This window comes from Excalfactoria chinensis, chromosome Z (assembly GCF_039878825.1).
Source record: "Excalfactoria chinensis isolate bCotChi1 chromosome Z, bCotChi1.hap2, whole genome shotgun sequence".
Taxonomy (NCBI): Eukaryota; Metazoa; Chordata; class Aves; order Galliformes; family Phasianidae; genus Excalfactoria; species Excalfactoria chinensis.
Window position 1 is genome coordinate 45,831,543 of NC_092857.1, and position 14,152 is coordinate 45,845,694.

Genomic DNA, 14,152 nt, shown 5'->3' on the forward strand with positions numbered 1-14,152 from the left:
TAAATCAACTGTGGACCAGAAGATTGATTACAGACTTTGGGTACACACAGGGGTCATCTTCAGACCTGGTAACTAGCTACAGAAAGGACATTTGCTACATCTGGAGTGACGATAGTTTTGATTACAGAAATTGATTCCTGCAGTTCTAAAGCTTAATTGACACTTTTTTTTTTTCTTTTCCCTTCCTTTTTTCTTACACCATAACAGTAGAAAAATAGCCCATTTTATATCCAAACGGTGAATATTTTGTTGTTTACAAAGGAAGAAGGCAGCCATTGTGTGCATGGAGCCCACACCAAAAACTTGAGATTCACATAACCCAGTAAAGTCCCTCAAGGGGTCACTGAGCAGGGTAGCATAATACACCTCTAGGGGTGCTGCCTGAACCTGAGCCAGTTCTCCATGTGGTTTGGCAGCCTAGTTTGCATGCAGGCATTTGCCCCACTTGCTCCTCATCTTTGGCAGGTGATGACAAGCTGAAAATCATAGTCACAGAATTGCTTGGGTTGGAAGGGATCCTTGAGATCATCTATCCCCAAGGCCCTGCCCTGGCTAGGGTTGCAACTCACTAGGTCAGGCCTCTGCCTGAGCAGATTCCGCCTTTCACACCTGGAGTGCGTGTTGGCACCCCAGCAGCCTGGAGCTATTCTCCAATGTCATTCTGCTTTGCTGCAAAGTGACAGCTTTATCCAACAAGGCCTTGGGTGCCCTAGAAGAGGCAAAGGTGCAGGGTGCAATATGGAGACACTTCCCCACAGTTCAGAGGGCTTATCATGTAGGCTTTCTTTGGTGGCTTTGGTGGAGCCATCTATTGCAGGATGGCTTGAATTCATGGATGTTCTTTGGTAGAGGAGGCACCCAGACACGAAGTTGAAGTCAGAACAAAGGAATTCAGGCTTGGTGCATAAATTTCAGCTACTACCCAGGTGTACCTACTTCTGCTAGAGACAAGATAGCTGCCCAAGTCCAGCCCAGCACAACGCTATCTGTCACCCAGACCTGATGCATGGTGATCATTTACAGTCATCCAAGTGGAGCTCCTCTTCTGACAGCAATACATGAAAGCTGAAGATGCACACTGAGCTGTGAGCTCCAGTGGAGGAGGGAACTTCAGCATTACCAGTGCTTCCTGCAGACAGTTGGGGGCTGTGAATCCTGGCAGTCTGTGGTGAGGTGTCTCACCCTCGGTCATTGCCAGACCCAGTGGGTCCTTTTTAGCCAAGATTTCTGTGCAGCACAGCTGTATGTTACATAAGAATCAACTTCCAACGTCAGCCACGCATAGAGGATATTTTCACTGGTCATCTAAACTGCCAGCAGCTAAATGGCAATATACTGACCTCTGGTGGAGTACTTAATAATAATACAGGCTATTTTACAACCACAAATAAAATTTCCCCAGGTGATAACGATTTTGGGATCTTTGTGGAAAAACTGCTTTCACTGAAGTTCTCACCAAGTCTGTGTGCACACAAATCTGCATGCACACAGAGCTCCTGCTTTCTATTTTGGCTCAGGTCACCATTTTGCAATGTTAGAATTTGGTTAGAATTTGGTGGGTAGGCCCTCTAAAACCTAAGGCCTTTCCCCATTTGGAACATCCACCACCTACCCTTTTCACCCCTGTTCCTTGCCCACAGAGCAAGCACTCAGCCTGTCCTCATGAAGCAGGTGTACAATTGGTCCATTCTTCATTTATGTTACCCTTGCACACACCCTGAGCACATGGCCTCAGGCATTGCTTTGGTGATGCAGCATCCCTTAACTCTAGGGGAAGCTCTGTCCTTTGCCTTTACCAGAGCTTTGCTCTGAGCTCCAAACATCACCTGTAATGACATTTTAACACTTATGATCAAAATCCTTCTCATACCTTCCAGACACAAAGTACCTCACTCTGTCAAGGAAACACCAGAGCTGAGTTCACCTTTCTCTTTTCAGCAATGCCTTCCCACCCCCACCAAATATAATTCAAACAATTGTAATTCGGTGCAGCCTATGAGGAGCAGAAGGGTTAGCACAGCTCCGTGTTCTCACTTTCCTGCACTTGAAGATTTTCTACCTGGACTTCAAGCAGTGTAGCCTTCTGCATGTGGATCATGTCTATCCCATTCCTGGGACTAAGTGAAGAAACATCCAGCTAAAGCCACAATGGGGTATAAAAACCAAAAAGCTTGAGATCTGGAAACCTAGTGGCAAATGAAAATGCCTGCAAGACTGAATCCTTAAGGAGGGCAAGCACAGGAGAGCACGCCCTCCGATGGAGGCAGAAGATAGCACAGGACTGCTCAGATCATAGAAGCCTTCTGGGGGTGGCGTGGGTATGTAATCATAAGCAGAAGTTTAGGGTGGTGGTGCATTTTAATACAGGAATTTGAGGCACTTCAGATCCTTCCAGATCAGGCAACAGCCACATGCAGGCACTCTGGGGACTGCAGTACTGCATCTAGGTGCCTAAACTCCTCAGCTATTAAAGGGTGTGATCTCCAGAGATTAACAAAATCCTCCTCTTGCAGATGGGTCCAGATTTTGCCATTTATTTTTCAGTGATGGTGTTTAGCTGGATGGTTCAATTAGTTTTCCCTTATGCAAGTTTAGATCCATGGTATGCTGATGGCAGGTTTCAAGTAGAAGTTGATAACACACTGAAACCACAACCAGCTTTATCCAGTATAACTTTTTTCCTTGCTCTGAGATTGGAGAGCTGTGTTTAAACCATACTTGCTAGCTTGTTCATTTTCTTTCCCATGACTTTATTTTCCCTGAGCCTCTTATACTCACATAGGCAATTATCTTCCAAAAGGAGGAGCCAAACAACTCAGCAGAGCAATGGTGCTCAAGACTGTGGTCCTGAGATTCTTGTTCTGGGTGATATACTTAAAAGCTCTGCGTCAGAGTATGTATAATGAGAAACTTTGAGTAACTGTATGAAACAGTGAGTTAAAGACAGGCTGACAGCCTTCCACCTGAATTTCCTTGCTTTTGACAGCCTTTTAGAATATTGGCAGTCTCCTAAAGCAGTTCCTAGGCTGGTAATCAAAGTCAGTACATCTATAGCCATTTTGAAGCTGGCTTTTCAAAGATGGGGAAAATCTTTCTGGAAATTGAGAGAAGCCAGTCATGTTCCTCTGAGACAATCATAATTACTGCCAGCACACCACTTTCACAGCACATTCAGTTTCATTGCCCTTCATGGTGTGCTCATTGACTTGATCCTTTTCAGAATAGAGGCTCAATAATGTAATTAGTTGTCACTTTTGAAAAGCAAAAGTGGAGACCTGCTCCAAAGAGCAGTTATTCTCCTCAGCCTCATTGCTCCGCCAAAGTTCCATGTCCCACCTCTTAGCTGCACAAGGTAATCAGATGACAGAACAGGGCTGTGTGGTGACATCAAGAGGACCAGAGGAAAGGTCTTTGCTTTTGGGTTTTGGAAAGCAACCAGAATGTTTTTTGTCCTTATTACAAATTATTCTCAATGAGGGCTGACAAATTCTCCTGAGAGATGGTGGCAAATGAGTTGCAATAAATGACTCTTTCTCCTGTGGCAAATTTGATTCTGTCAGGATATTATCATACCAGGCTTGTTTCTTTCCCTAAAAATTGCAGCTGCAGATAAAAATATTTACAGTGGAGCTAAGGAGGAGCCAGAAACTGTGCTTCCATCCATAGAGTCACCTGAGACCAACTCCATGGTGCGTGAATTGGAACTAACTGCTGGGTAATCTTTGTAGCATTTCCATGTCACAAGGGATATTCAGATGGACTTCTCAACACCTTTTCCCCTAGCAAAAAGGGTTTGGAGTGATAATCAGGTGTCAGGAGAACCAGAAAAGCCTCAGTCTCATAGCTCACTTATGTGCAAACCAAATTTTGTTTCAGCTGGGGCTGGAACTATGTCATCACTAACTGAATAATGGTAAGATAACGCTACATTTTCAGGATCGGAGCTTTATCACAAGTGTACTCACAGTCTGTGCTGCTGCCTTTTCAGCAGGTATCAAAATGTTTCAAGTCCCCTGTTAGGATCAGAGCTTTGAATGGTGCTTCATCAACCGCATACTCTGCTCATTCAGGCTACTGAATATACCACCACAATGCCACCTACTTTGTCCTACCCCCAACCCTGGTTCACATCCACATCATCCATCCCTAGGTAGAGCTCCATGCTTCCCCAGTGTTCCCATGTTCCCCCATGTAAAGGAAAAACTCTGTTCTTACCTTCTCAGGCTGTGCCTTCTAAAGAGCCCCATCCACCCAGCACAGTGTTCAGTCATATAAGATATTGCACCACATCTTTGTGTTTCCAGTGGAATGACATACCACCAGTCAAATGCAGATCACTTACTTCTTCCTACTTGTTCCTGATGGTGCATGGATTAGGGTGTAGAGAGATGATCTTCCAGAAAGGGTGTAAGACCTTCACCCATCATTCTGGCCACCTGGGACATTATTGTCTGCATGCATATGCTTGGGCTTAGTGCCTTTCTGCCCTGTTGGTGTCACCTGTCTGCTTCACCCTGGATCTTTTGTTGGTCAGCCTAGGCCACTAGTTCCTCATCTGGTTGTGTCACTCTGTTGTTCACCCTTCAGGTACCTTAAGGACTGCACAGTGCAGTCATGTTGCTATCCAGATCCACAACAGAAGTTTTGCTTTCTTTAAATGTGAGCTGCAGTATTCACTTTAAAGGTCTTCTGAGCTCTGTATTTCTTTTCTCTCTTCTATCTATCCATCTCCCCTCTTCCTGACATTGTGACCTTTCCTAGAAATGCCCATTTCTAACAACCTAGCCAGAAAGAGCTACAACAACCTAGTTGTATTTGTGCCGTAGTGATCATTTTAGAATCTGAGTATTTTTTTCAGTGGGAAAGTAAAACTGAGGGCTTGCTTTACAGTCTAGAGAGATCTGAAATTAATTATGCAGCTACCTCATTCCCAAGTTTTCAGTGCTGGCATTCATTGTGGGAAGATGGGTCCCTTCTGGAAGACAGTGTACATCTAGCATATGTCTTTTACGTATGAATAGGTTTGAGGAAAATGCACAGACCCTGAGAAGCATGAAAATCCAAACTGAACTCATGAGCTTAAAAATAAATGCAAATAACCTTGTGTTTTACCAGCAAATGTTTAATATGTAATGAAGAACCAAGCATTCCCAATGCTAATGCAAATAACCTTGTGTTTTACCAGCAAATGTTTAATATGTAATGAAGAACCAAGCATTCCCAATGCTACGGGAAAGGAAATAGTCCTCATTAACAGTATTCAAGGTACGGTATTCTTTTAAATTACTGATTGTTGACAGCCAGCTCAGAGAGACTTTTCATGTTTGCGCATGACTGCTCTTATGAACAGAGCAGATTTATTTCAGCCTTTGGGCTGCCATGGCCATGCAGTGTGACAACAGAAACTTGCTCTGAATTATTGGGTTGGCCTTCAGCTGAGATGCTGCCCATGGTGTATGGTCTGGTCACCTCCAAGCATGTGGCAACAGGAGGGATGCTTCCTCACTCCATCGGGATGAAAGTGAATCCCTGATTATTCAAATGTATCTCTAGCATATGAGAGGACTGAAGAGCAGAATAGGGGTGAAAATAAAACGTTCGCTATAATATTATTATATTATTAGTATTAATAAGTTAATACAGTAAAATGAAATGAAGCTTAGTAAATGGAACATCTGAGAAATTTGAAACATGCAAGCAAAAATTTACAGGATTTGCAACGGGGCTGATTTGTGGTCACATCTGTGAGGGGTGGAAAAGACCATGAAAAAATGAGGACAATCCATGTCCTTTCCAAACATGTTTCCAAACATGAAGCTTGATGGAAGAGACCTAAGGTTCAACAGGTGCCCTCAGTAAATACAGCAACTTGTACTTACTGTGACTGGACTGACAAAGAAATTAGTTTAATACAATTCAGAACATTTGGGACAAATGGAGAGCACCCCCACTGTCTCACTAAAATTCCTTCTCAGTAAGCTAAAACCTAACAGCCCCTAACACAGCCGGTGGCACAGCCAACCTTTATGTGCCACTGCATAGGAGACAGAGTAACCACAGGCTCAGCAGAGGGAGGACACACACCATCCCTCCACCTGCTGGGAAGCACCATCCCACAAGTCTTACCCATGTAAGGGATGGAAACCATTGAAAACACTCTCATTAAATATATTCTTACTTCAGTTTTGAATGCTTACTCTTATTGGAAGCATTTCTTTAGTACACGGTAGGCTCTGTGTCCATTTGTTTATTCTTCAGGATACTATACCACAAACACATATATTAAGTCTTCAGTTTATGAATGGAAAAATAACTTGGCTTTTAGCTAATGTAAGCAGATTTCAATCTAAAAATTCCAATGTATTTTTGTAATGATGGAAATACTGGTTTTGTTTCTAATAATAAGGTCTGTTTTGAGATTTGTAATTAAATAACAGAATGTTCTCTCTATCAATAATATCTTTCTACAAAATTACAAGAGTGATCACTAAGAATTAATGGGATATTCAAAATTTAAAAGCAAATCGGATAACCTACAGGTAAATTAAAACTTTAAGTTACATCACACATTCTGTAATTTGAAATGAGCCACTTTTCACACCTTCTCCCTTTGCATCTCCTAATCCGTAACAGAATACTCAATATTTTTTTATTTCTATGTTTATTTCTTTTCTTTTCTTGCAGTCAAGATTACGGAGTTTCTCTAGAAATTTTAAACAGCCTTAGCTTTGACATTAACACTCACACTGAAGTATATCTCTTTCCCTCCATGTTTCCTTCCATTAAGATTAATGAATGACCAGGTCCCAACTCATCACAGAGATGATTCACAGAATTACAGGTATTGGAAAGGACCTCAAGAGATCATCGAGTCCAAACTCGCTGCTAAAGCTAGCACCCCTCAGTAGGTCGCACATGTAAGCCTCCAAACAAGGCATTGAATATCTCCATAGCAGGAGCCTCCACAACCTCTCTGGGCAGCCTGTTCCAGTGCTGCATCACCTATCCATTTCATTTATTTAGAGACAAGTGCTTCTGGAATTGACATGAGAAAGTGAACCCTGGCAGATGAGGGTAATTTTTTAGCCCTGTTTACTTTCATACTCAGAAAAAAAAAAAAAAAAAAAAAAAAAAAAAAAAAAAAAAAAAGAGAGAGTGAAATATAAATCATCCTTCTAGATTTGATTGACTTCAGTGAGAATTACAATTTCCTGTTGGCAACCTTTCCAAACGGATCTCTTGCCTGTTCCACTCAGGAAAGAGATTCAATCTGCAGATTTCATTACAGGAAAAACATCCATAACCCTAACATCTAATATTTACTTTAAAAAATCAAGACAGATGTCTATTACATTATATTGCATTAACATCTTCTTCGCCCATAGTGACAAAAGGAGCAGTTACAAGTTCGAGTGTTTCTAGACCTGAAAGGCCTTGGACTCTTGGCAATCTTATTGTGGATACTCTGCACCAAGGCAGTCAAAACCAGAGACCGATTTGAAGTCGTGAGAGAGAATATTCTCTTCCAAATGCTCTGGTTACTTCAGCAAATACTAAAATTACTGCAGTGAAAGCTCAGTTGAGGTCTTAGAGTACAGCAATACTAAAGCCTCTTCATTTCTTACATGTGATCACATGTGGTTTCCTTATGTCACCTCAGGCTGTTTGTTCTCAGACAAGGGAGAACCAAAAGCTGAGCTTACTGAAAAACCCATGACAAAAGGAACGTTTACCTTTATCAAATTAATAATCTAAGCTCCACACTTATGAAGTCAGACTAGATGTGCACACAATCTTCTAGCAGGACCAAGAGTTTTACCTTTTAAAATCTCTCGGAGCCTTACTTAAGAGATTTCCTTAAGTAAGTCATTAATAATTAATTATGTGTGTTTTACAAACCACTTTTAGTGGAGCTTAAGAAACACGCTTTGACAACAGCTGCTCTGAGGATGACAGCATTCTTCAGCATTTCACCCATGATTAAGCTGCTCTGACAATCTGCCAAACTGCCAGAACTGGGGCCATTGTAACACACATAAAACCTCTTCTTGTGCCCGAGCACTCTGGCTTAACCAGTTCTAGCAGTTCTGCCAGCTCCTTGCTGACAGCTCAGGAGCAGACTTGCATCCTACCTCAGCTGCTCCTGCTCACCTTCATTTTGGGTGATTTTGAGTCTGGCAGTTATTACAGTGAGCCCTCAGATTACCTCTGTGAACTCAGGTCCAAACTCCTCCACAACACAGTGTGTTGCTCAACCTTGTTAAGCCTTCCTTCCACTTTGAGTACATCCTCCATGCCTTTGCGAGAAGAGCTCTGAGTTTCTGGAATCCTCACCAAGATGAGAACTAATGCTTTCATTTCATGGCTGCATACAGATTTTGCAGCCAACCAGGAGCAAGGGCAGGTGCTGGCTTGCAGCAGAGACAGCAGCGCATTCAAAAAGGGGAACTGTGTGGAGAGGCTGCGCATGCAAGTGCAGCGGGATGGAGGCCTTGGGGGAAGCTGGTCAGTTTGCAGTTAATGGTATGGGTACTAAACTGGAGTAAGGGTGGGGGGTAGTAGCCATGAGGAAGGCTCTCCCTCTGTCTCTGCCAGGAATTAACAAAAGGAGGAACTCTGAGGATGAAGCAGTGTGGGGGTGGGAATCTGGGAAAATGGGGCTGGGCTCTGTTACCTCAGGTTTGGGTGGCAGGGTCAGACACCATCTCCCCAGTGCCTCTGGGCTCAAGGATTGGTGCTTACTGACTCCTCTGCCCCTGGCACCCTGCACACAGCTGCAGGACCACTGTCCTTCCCAGCAATGCCCTCCCTTCTGTTGGTGGTACCTCTAGCCATGAGGAATCAGCTGCCGCGACTCACAGCTTTTACAGATAGTTACTACCAATTTGCTCAGATTTAGGAGTACTGCTTTTGGCAGGAAATCCTAAACACAAAAAATATTTTGCATGGCCTTAGTCAATAGAGCGTATTTTCATTGGCTTTCATTTGCAAACTTCATATGAAAAGGCACTGTGCTGCATGAATTGTTTACAAACCAATTCCAGAACAGAAATGGTAGCACAGGGTTGCTTTTCTTGGTGGGAATATGTCACTCTTCAGTTTGCCAGCCAGGACTGGTCTGAAGCCCTTTCACTGTACATCCCTTTACTGGACGTTCTTCAAACGTGGTCTGGGATTGCGTGATGTATGAATTTCTGTGTCAGACTGTGTGTGTCCTGCTGTCCATTTCCCAAAGCACTGTAGAGCCTCCTGTAACCATGTGGTGGGCAAACTGACCCATCCCCTCTTTATATTCAATCATGCAGAAAACATGTTTCGCTGTTGGAAAATGCTTTAGGATCACTGGGTAAAACAGACATCCACTGAATGCCTACTGACACCTCCTTCTGTAGACATGATACAAAAGGTTGCACTGGAAAGCATCCAGGTGTCTTGAATATCTCTAGAAAAGGAGACTCCACAGCCTGTTCCAGTGCTCTGAACCCTCACAATGAAGAAGAGTTTCCAGATTTGCCCATTGCCCTTTGTCCTGTTGCTGGGCAGCAGTGCGAAGAGCCCAATAAACAACCACAGTATACACACGCAGATTTCTTTATCAGTTTCCATTAATAATGAAATTCTGAACTAAACTGAAAAACAGATACTGGAGCCCTGATGACTTTTCTGTAAAAAAAACCAAACACCTACCATACATACTGTGCTGAAAGTGAACTAAGACATAAAAAATATATATCTATATATTAGGCTCATACATTTTTATATCAGTGCAATTCCCACTTGAAATATATCTTAAGAGCCAAATGGTAAGGTTCATTTGTTGATGTCAGAACACTGTACAGGGCCAAGACGAGACAAGCTGAGCAAGTTCTAAAAATAAGGCATGCAGCCATCATCACATTTACTCAGCCTAGGAAGCTGCCCTCTAGGTTGCTGCGCTGTCCTTGTCTCAAAGCAGCAGTCGGGGACATGCACCCATCGGGAAGTGTCATGTTCCTGCCACCCTTTTGTGGCTGTGCTTGAAACCTGTGGGAGTCATCTAGCTGACAGCAGTGGAAGTCCTTCTCAGAAACCAGAAGCATTTGCTCAGACACTATGGAACCTGCAAGGACCAAAATGTGCAAAACATGAGTGCTGTTCACTAGTAAATTGTGATGCCAACAAAAGAGCAGGTAAATGAATGGAAATCAGTCACAGAAATGCAGTTCCATCTTTAAAACTTAACAGCAGCAATGCTTTTTTGATGTACTGTATGTCTCTTGGGAAGAGTATATATAAATATACACAGATTTGGTGTAATGAGAAGGGTGGATTTAAAATATGTAACACAATTAAGACAGAATTTTAACATGCACCATGGGAGAGCTGAATTTTTATCAAGAGCCACACCAGATGTGTCCTCTTGCAGCCAAGAGAATTCTCATTTCCTAACACATCATACAGATAAGCAACCTAAAGATCTGAGCCAACAGGCTGTTGTGAAATGCATACTTGAAAACTTAAACACTCCTCGGACTTTTAGTAGAGAAAAAACAGACTTTTCAGTACCAATGACCACAGGCTTTCATTACAAAACAAAGAACAGAACTGAGCACACAGAGAATGAATTGTAAATGGCTTATTAGCAGAGGAGATGGCATTCTCCTAAGTGGTAAGCTTTACACCATTAGTAGTGGTGTAAGTAACCGAGGCTATCTCCATCGTCAAGCCTCATAACTTTGTCAAAACAAACACAGGAAGACTTAAAATTGCTGTGAATGTCGCTTGTAAATCTGCAAATATGATCAAACCAAAAGAGGCAAAGATCTTGACCATCAAAGCCACCAGTTAATGTTCTTTCTCAGAGGCCTGGGATACCTTTAAGAAAAACAGGTACAGACTGGCTGTCTCATTAGACACGAAAGATCATGGTGATATAATGCAGCTTCCCTGATAGCAAATCAGATCTGATGGGACTGTTCTCTGTATGCTCTCTATGGATAGACTTACAATTCTTGTTCACCTCCCAAGCAGCAAGATTCACACCGTGGTTTGAGATGCAGCATATTCTAGATTTTCAGCAATAGCTATGGCACAAACGTACATCCTTAGTAGGCACCACCAGTAAACACTGCTTCAGCAAAACCTCATTAAATCTGAGAAGGTAAAAGCTAAGATACAAAGAGCTATTAAGTTACCAAATTACAGCCCACAGTAAATTAGCTTACATACTGTTAACCTAGTCGACCTAACTTGTGCCTACAATGAGATCCTGACACTCCATGGACAGATTTTAGTTCTCTATCAATGTGTTCATACAAACGTGGCTGACTGGAAAAAGTGCTTAACATCAACCACAAAATGTCTGGTTAGATACCTTCTCTAATATAGGATGGTGTGTATTAACATTTAGTACTTCATGAGTTTAAACCGAGGAAAAGGTACCCTGTACAGCAAAACGCAGCAGAAACTACAAGAGCCCACACATCCTTTTAGTTAAATTTAATTTGTCAGATAGAAGTTATCTATGTACAATCAGTGTGCATTGTAACAATTCTGTTAATAAAGTCATTCAAATCTTCTAAAATATTAACTGGCTGCATAGCACATTTGATATTATTGCCCATGTTAAAGAGGGAAAACAAATGGATTCACAATAGATCTTGGCTGATCTGGGTTTTGGAGCGTTCAGGTATAGAACACTTTCTTCTTTAAACCAATGCACCTGAAAAGCTTTCCAGAGCATAGTTTAGAGCTGGATATTTCTCACTGTTTCATTACAACAATCACAACACTGACAGTTTAATAGAAAAAAATAAAACAACCAAAAACAGGTATCTAAAGTATTCAATAAAAAAGGAGCACTAAATGGAATATCCCCTTTCCCCATTTTTACATTCTGACTTCATCAAGATATCTTATTAAAACATGTAAGTATACTGACTTTGTGAAAAGAAGGCCTGAGTTGGTGGGAAAAGCAACAGCCAAAAAAAGCCTGAGAGGGGAAAAAAGCTCATTTAATTAATTTACATTAATTTACAGCCATTTGTTGGTTTTGTTGTGTTTTTTTTTTTGTTGTTGTTTTTTTGCTTTTTAGTTTTTTTGTTGTTGTAGGTTGTTTTTTTTTGTTGTTGTTTGTTTGTTTCATGAAAAGGCATTATAACTGATCACAAACAGGAGAAATCCTGGCTATTTTACAACTGTAGGTACAGAATTTAAATATTCAAGCTTGTGATGAAAAGTGGCAAGGTGGTCGCAGTGTACAATGTAAACAAGTAGCTTTGGAAAGTGAAACAAGTCCTTGAGAGTTCACTACTAAGAAATAAAACAAAATAAATCCCCCATTCTTTCCTGAAACATAAGCACAGGTCAGTGTTTAAATGTTCATTTACAAACATAATTTAATCTGTGTTCAGCCTAAAACCACTTTGACGTGAAGAGTTTTGTAGTAAGATCCAGTCTGAAAGGGGCAGTGTTGAGGTCCCTGTAAAAGTAAACATCTTCCATTTCTTAAAAAAAAGTGCCACAACATTTGCAGCACAGTGCAGCATAAACTTTAAATACAAAAATATTTTTCTTCTGTTGGGATAATAGACCTTGCATCCTGGAAAGAAGTAACAATACTGCTACTGATAGAATATCCAGTCCATATCTTTCAAGTCATGTAAGGCAATTACTGTGTTAGTTTACTGTATATGGCTAAAAGAAGGTCCAGAAAATGTCAGTCTTTGTTATGTCTTCCGGCTGCTCCATGTATGTTCAGGTGTACTTTTGTGATCCAATGAGTGTTCAAATGGAGATCTGTGTCCTAGGGGAGATCTTGAACCATAAGGAGACCTCTGATCTAGTGGTGACCTTGGGCCACTACCAGAAGCTCTGTGGTCCATTTGCCAGTCTGAGTGGTATCTATAATCTCTGGAAGATTTATGATGGCTGTATTCTGAAGTGGAACGGTGATCTGAGTGTATCCTGTGGTCTGAATGGGAGCGGTGATCTGAATGACCCCGGCCGTCCTTTAAGTTTCCTTCCAGGTTTGATCTGTGGTCTCTGCTCCTGTGGTCATCTAACTTTCTATGTTTACTATCACTGTAGTATCTAAAAAACCAAAGGATTTTATATTAGAAAAGTGCTACTGAACACACATTAAAAACTACAGTTATATCACTTCAACTGATCTACATTAGGGATATATTGTCTTCGCAACTTCACATTACTCAAAAAGCTTTGGATACTCATGCACTGGTGCTTGCTGCATACCCCAAAAACAGGAAGAGAATTCTGAACAGATTTTACAGCTGCTGCAAAAACTCACCTGCTGTCCTGTTTGTAGTGATCCCAGTCTCTGTGATCTTTTCCATTACTGAAGGCTGAATATGGCCTTTTCCTAGAGTCACTTTTCTTGTAAGCATCTCCCTGATGCCTGTCTTTGTGATGATCGTGGTATTGTGATAAATGTCTATCAGAAGAATAACTATCCCTGCTACTGTCATCATGGTTTGTAGTCTCCTTCAGTCTTTCCACATCTGTTTAATAAAGCAGAGGTTACAAAGAAGTCTCACACATTATAAATTCTTTTCTTCACTCAATTTAAATAGCACTTCTACCTGTTAGATTTAAAGCAATGTAAAAATGAAATTATAATTTGACAGAAATAGGACCTAAGTGGATGAAAGACAAACGCTTTACAGGGAATGAACAGAAAGAAACCCTAGAGAAAGGCGAATGCAAACCAAATGTAGATGTGTAGGGCTTAGGAACTGAGCTTTTTGGCCTTAGAAACCTAATGAAGTCAAAGAGTGGCCCAAATAATCAGTGAGTAGTGCAGTGCCTCTGGTAGAGTAGGTTTAGAACGGTACCAACTTCCTCTCTAAAGAGGGAGGGGCCTAACGAAAAAAAAAGACATTTTACATGCAAAACTAGTTAATGAAAGACTTTTACTAGCGTTCCTATATTTTAATTCCACATGTTTTTTGTGTAATATTTTGCAATGTGCAAGTATGGGAACATAGAAAAAAAATGAGCATAACTATCAGCAATAAAAGATGCCCCATAGAACTAATTAAAAACTATGACTTCAAAACACAGCACTCTTGCTCTGTCACTTCTATGGTGACATTACAAAAGCTACAAATAGCCAAAGAGTTTCTACAAAATTTACAGGTTTTAAGCAGATTTC

The 14,152-nt window shown here is 41.4% G+C and overlaps 1 protein-coding gene across 2 annotated transcripts in view; it reads right to left on the reverse strand.

Annotated features, from left to right (window-relative positions):
* Nucleotides 1-12,121: 12,121 nt before the first annotated feature.
* CHD1 (chromodomain helicase DNA binding protein 1) overlaps nucleotides 12,122-14,152 on the reverse strand; it is a 44,064-nt gene continuing 42,033 nt past the window's right edge. For both annotated transcript variants that reach the window (XM_072359611.1, XM_072359610.1), the window contains 2 exons: nucleotides 13,289-13,499; nucleotides 12,122-13,071 (listed from right to left, as the gene is read on the reverse strand). In XM_072359611.1, the coding sequence (XP_072215712.1) occupies nucleotides 12,708-13,071; nucleotides 13,289-13,499 (575 nt within the window). In that variant the 3' untranslated portion in view covers nucleotides 12,122-12,707. The remainder of the gene's footprint in view (nucleotides 13,072-13,288; nucleotides 13,500-14,152) is intronic.